At 32.7% G+C, this 2,875-nt stretch overlaps 1 protein-coding gene across 1 annotated transcript in view; it reads right to left on the reverse strand.

Moving 5' to 3' along the window:
• Positions 1–1,691: 1,691 nt before the first annotated feature.
• The window catches only part of LOC110020435 (glutathione S-transferase F12-like), a 2,259-nt gene continuing 1,075 nt past the window's right edge, over positions 1,692–2,875 (reverse strand). Inside the window, exon 3 of the mRNA XM_020718534.1 lies at positions 1,692–2,438. Coding sequence (XP_020574193.1) covers positions 1,963–2,438 — 476 coding nt within the window. The 3' untranslated portion in view covers positions 1,692–1,962. The remainder of the gene's footprint in view (positions 2,439–2,875) is intronic.

Here is a 2,875-nt window from a genome sequence, read left to right on the forward strand (position 1 = left end):
TGGAAATTGATATGATGAAGATAGTAGAATCTACAGATGTTAATACATGAAATTAATCAGTTTTGGGTTTTGAAATAGTACATACAGTGGATCTTGGTTTTGGGAAGGACAGAATATGTAAGCTTTGATCTTAGGGATGGCTGAAATATAATTAAGTTCCAATGATTTGGTTTACAGTTTTCGGCAAGCTAACTTGTTTCTTCTCCAAGTTTTAAAGTGTTGTAAAATGAAGGGGTATTTTATTTTCCCTTTGGGCTTGTATTAATGTGCTTATAGCCAGTTTTAACCAAATTTACCACTGCTTAAAATTGCTTTTGTTAGTATTAGAGCTATCGTACAGTTCTTTATTTTTTTTAATTTATTTATTGTGCGAATGGCATTTGGTAATCTGCAAATGGCATTTGGTATTTATTAGGGCTATCAAAAAAGTTCGTTGTTCGCTAATTTGGCTTGTTATGTAGCTTCATGTTTGGCTCGTTCGTTAAGTAAACGAGCCGAACAATTCTTTCTTCGCTCATGTTTGATTTGTTTTATAGTTTGAAATACAAAAATACATAATTATTTATACAAGAATATATAATATATATTATTTATATAATATATTATATGTATGTATGTATGTATAAAAGTTTACATCTAGTGTGGTAATGTGGTTTTATGCCTTCTTTTATATAGATTTAGTTAAGGTTTAAATTGAACATTTAACATCAATTTTTTTAATTAATTTTAATGAATCAATTTCGAACCAAATAAAAATACAATGCTCACGAGTCAAACACGAATACGAGCCGATTTCAAACACGAGCCATTTTAAACGAGACAAATATGAGCGCTCGTTTAAAACCCTATTTGCTATTAATTTGTATTCCTTGAAGTGATGAGAATTTTAATTGGTAGTCTTGGAGAGGAATTCTTAGATGTGCTAGAAAGTATTAGCTTAATAGGAACTCTTAGAATTTTTGTCTTGTGAAGATTTTAAAAGGTCTAATCGTATTTTATGGTTTTAAAGTTTTTAGTTTGAAAATCAGTCATAATGATTTGGCTTATCTTATTGTTGAGCACAGTTAGTTTAATATGAATCAATTGAGGTTGAATAAAGGCATGCTCATTTAAAAAACTTTGTGGTATGCCTGATGCAGATCCCCCAAATTTAAAATACCCACATCATTTCCTTCTACGTTTATTTGAGGTTGAATAAAGGCATAATCATTTAAAAAATTACATCAATATATAAGCTTAATTTGAAATTGATATTAAAATAATGACAACAAGAAACCTATTCTTAGTAAAAGTAAAATTCTGCTTAATTTGTATTTTTTTTTACTAAATAAACTAGTTTAATATGAATTTTTTGTTTAATAAAAAAAAAACAAAAAATAATATGTATCATGTAGTGCTTTCCATCAAGTAATTTGTCTTCAAATTCATCAATGAATGTTATATATTCTGAATTGATCACTCATAAATTATATTTGTTTTTTAATAAATTAACATTCTTGAGATCCATCGTAAATAATTCTTTTTTCATAATTTGTTCTGAAAATAAATTGAAAGTAATTGAAGGACATAAGTTCTGAGAGTCATTAATTTGAATCACATATTTCACAATCTTGCCTAAGAAAAACTAAGATATAAGTTGGGACAGAAATACCAAAAACAAAGGAATATCAACAACAATTTTTAGTAAACAATGAATCAAGTGGATTAATTGCACGTTTACATTTTATTTAGCAGAACAACAGATCAAAAGCTCACTCCCACTCTCTTTATTCCACAGCTTAGAACTTCAAAACAAAACCACAAATGCAGACCAAGGCGAGGGGAACATCAACTCATGATAATCCCCCAAAACCCTTATTAAACCAAACAAACAAACAAACAAACAAACAACCAAACACAATCCACACACAGAGAAAGCGAGAAGAGAGGAAGAAAAAACATACCGGATCAGAGAGCTCGCAATCAAGCCAGCGGCGGTGCCTGCTTAGCAATCTCGAGCACTTTCTGCCACGATTCCCTCTGCGATATCTGATCCCACCAGCGCTTCACGTGGGCATGCTTGCTAAAAGTCTCCCGCGTTTGGTCGATCTGCATCAGCAGCTGGGCATTGGGGAGGTGAGAGAGATCGGCGAGCGTGAACTTGTTTCCGGCGAGGAAGGTGTTATCGGCGAGCCTCTGGTCGTAGACTTTGAGGACCTTCTCGAGCTTCCTCTTGCTCTCCTCCAACGGAGGGGTTTCGACGCGGTTCAGATAATCGGGGAGGGTTGGAGCGATGGAGAGGTAGAAGACGAGCTCGGAGCTCGGCGGGTCGAATTTCTGGGCCTCTGTCTCCACCCATTGCTCGATCAGAGCTCTCTCCAGCGAGCCTTCCCCCAGTAGTTCTCGGTTGCCCTGGTTCTTGAATTTCTCCAGCACGTGCCGGCAGATTGCCCTTGACTCTGTTTTTTTATTAATTTATTAATTACTTTATTTTAGAATTCTGAAAAGTTAAATCGAATACATTTATCTTGATCCTAATTTATTTTGTTTTATATTGATGATTTTCAGTCACATATTAAAATTCAATTATATTTCATATTTTAAAAAAAATTAATTTTTTACTTAAATATTCATTATATTTGAATGAAATTTTAATTAAAAAATATATAAAAAAAAATTTGTATTTAAGACTTATAATTAAATTTTGGTCATGAAGGATGTATAGGAGTCGTTTTGGTATAGTGGTGCGGTGGCGGTGCTGTAACGAATATTGTCTGTTTTGGTAAATTGTATTTTGACAGTTTTTCCAAAAAACTGCTGCCGAAATCTGTGTTTTCCCAAGTTAGGTGCGATGACAAATTTATAGTTGTAGTTTGACTTTTTCAAAAAAAAAAAA

This window comes from Phalaenopsis equestris, unplaced genomic scaffold (assembly GCF_001263595.1).
Source record: "Phalaenopsis equestris unplaced genomic scaffold, ASM126359v1 Scaffold000096, whole genome shotgun sequence".
NCBI lineage: Eukaryota > Viridiplantae > Streptophyta > Magnoliopsida > Asparagales > Orchidaceae > Phalaenopsis > Phalaenopsis equestris.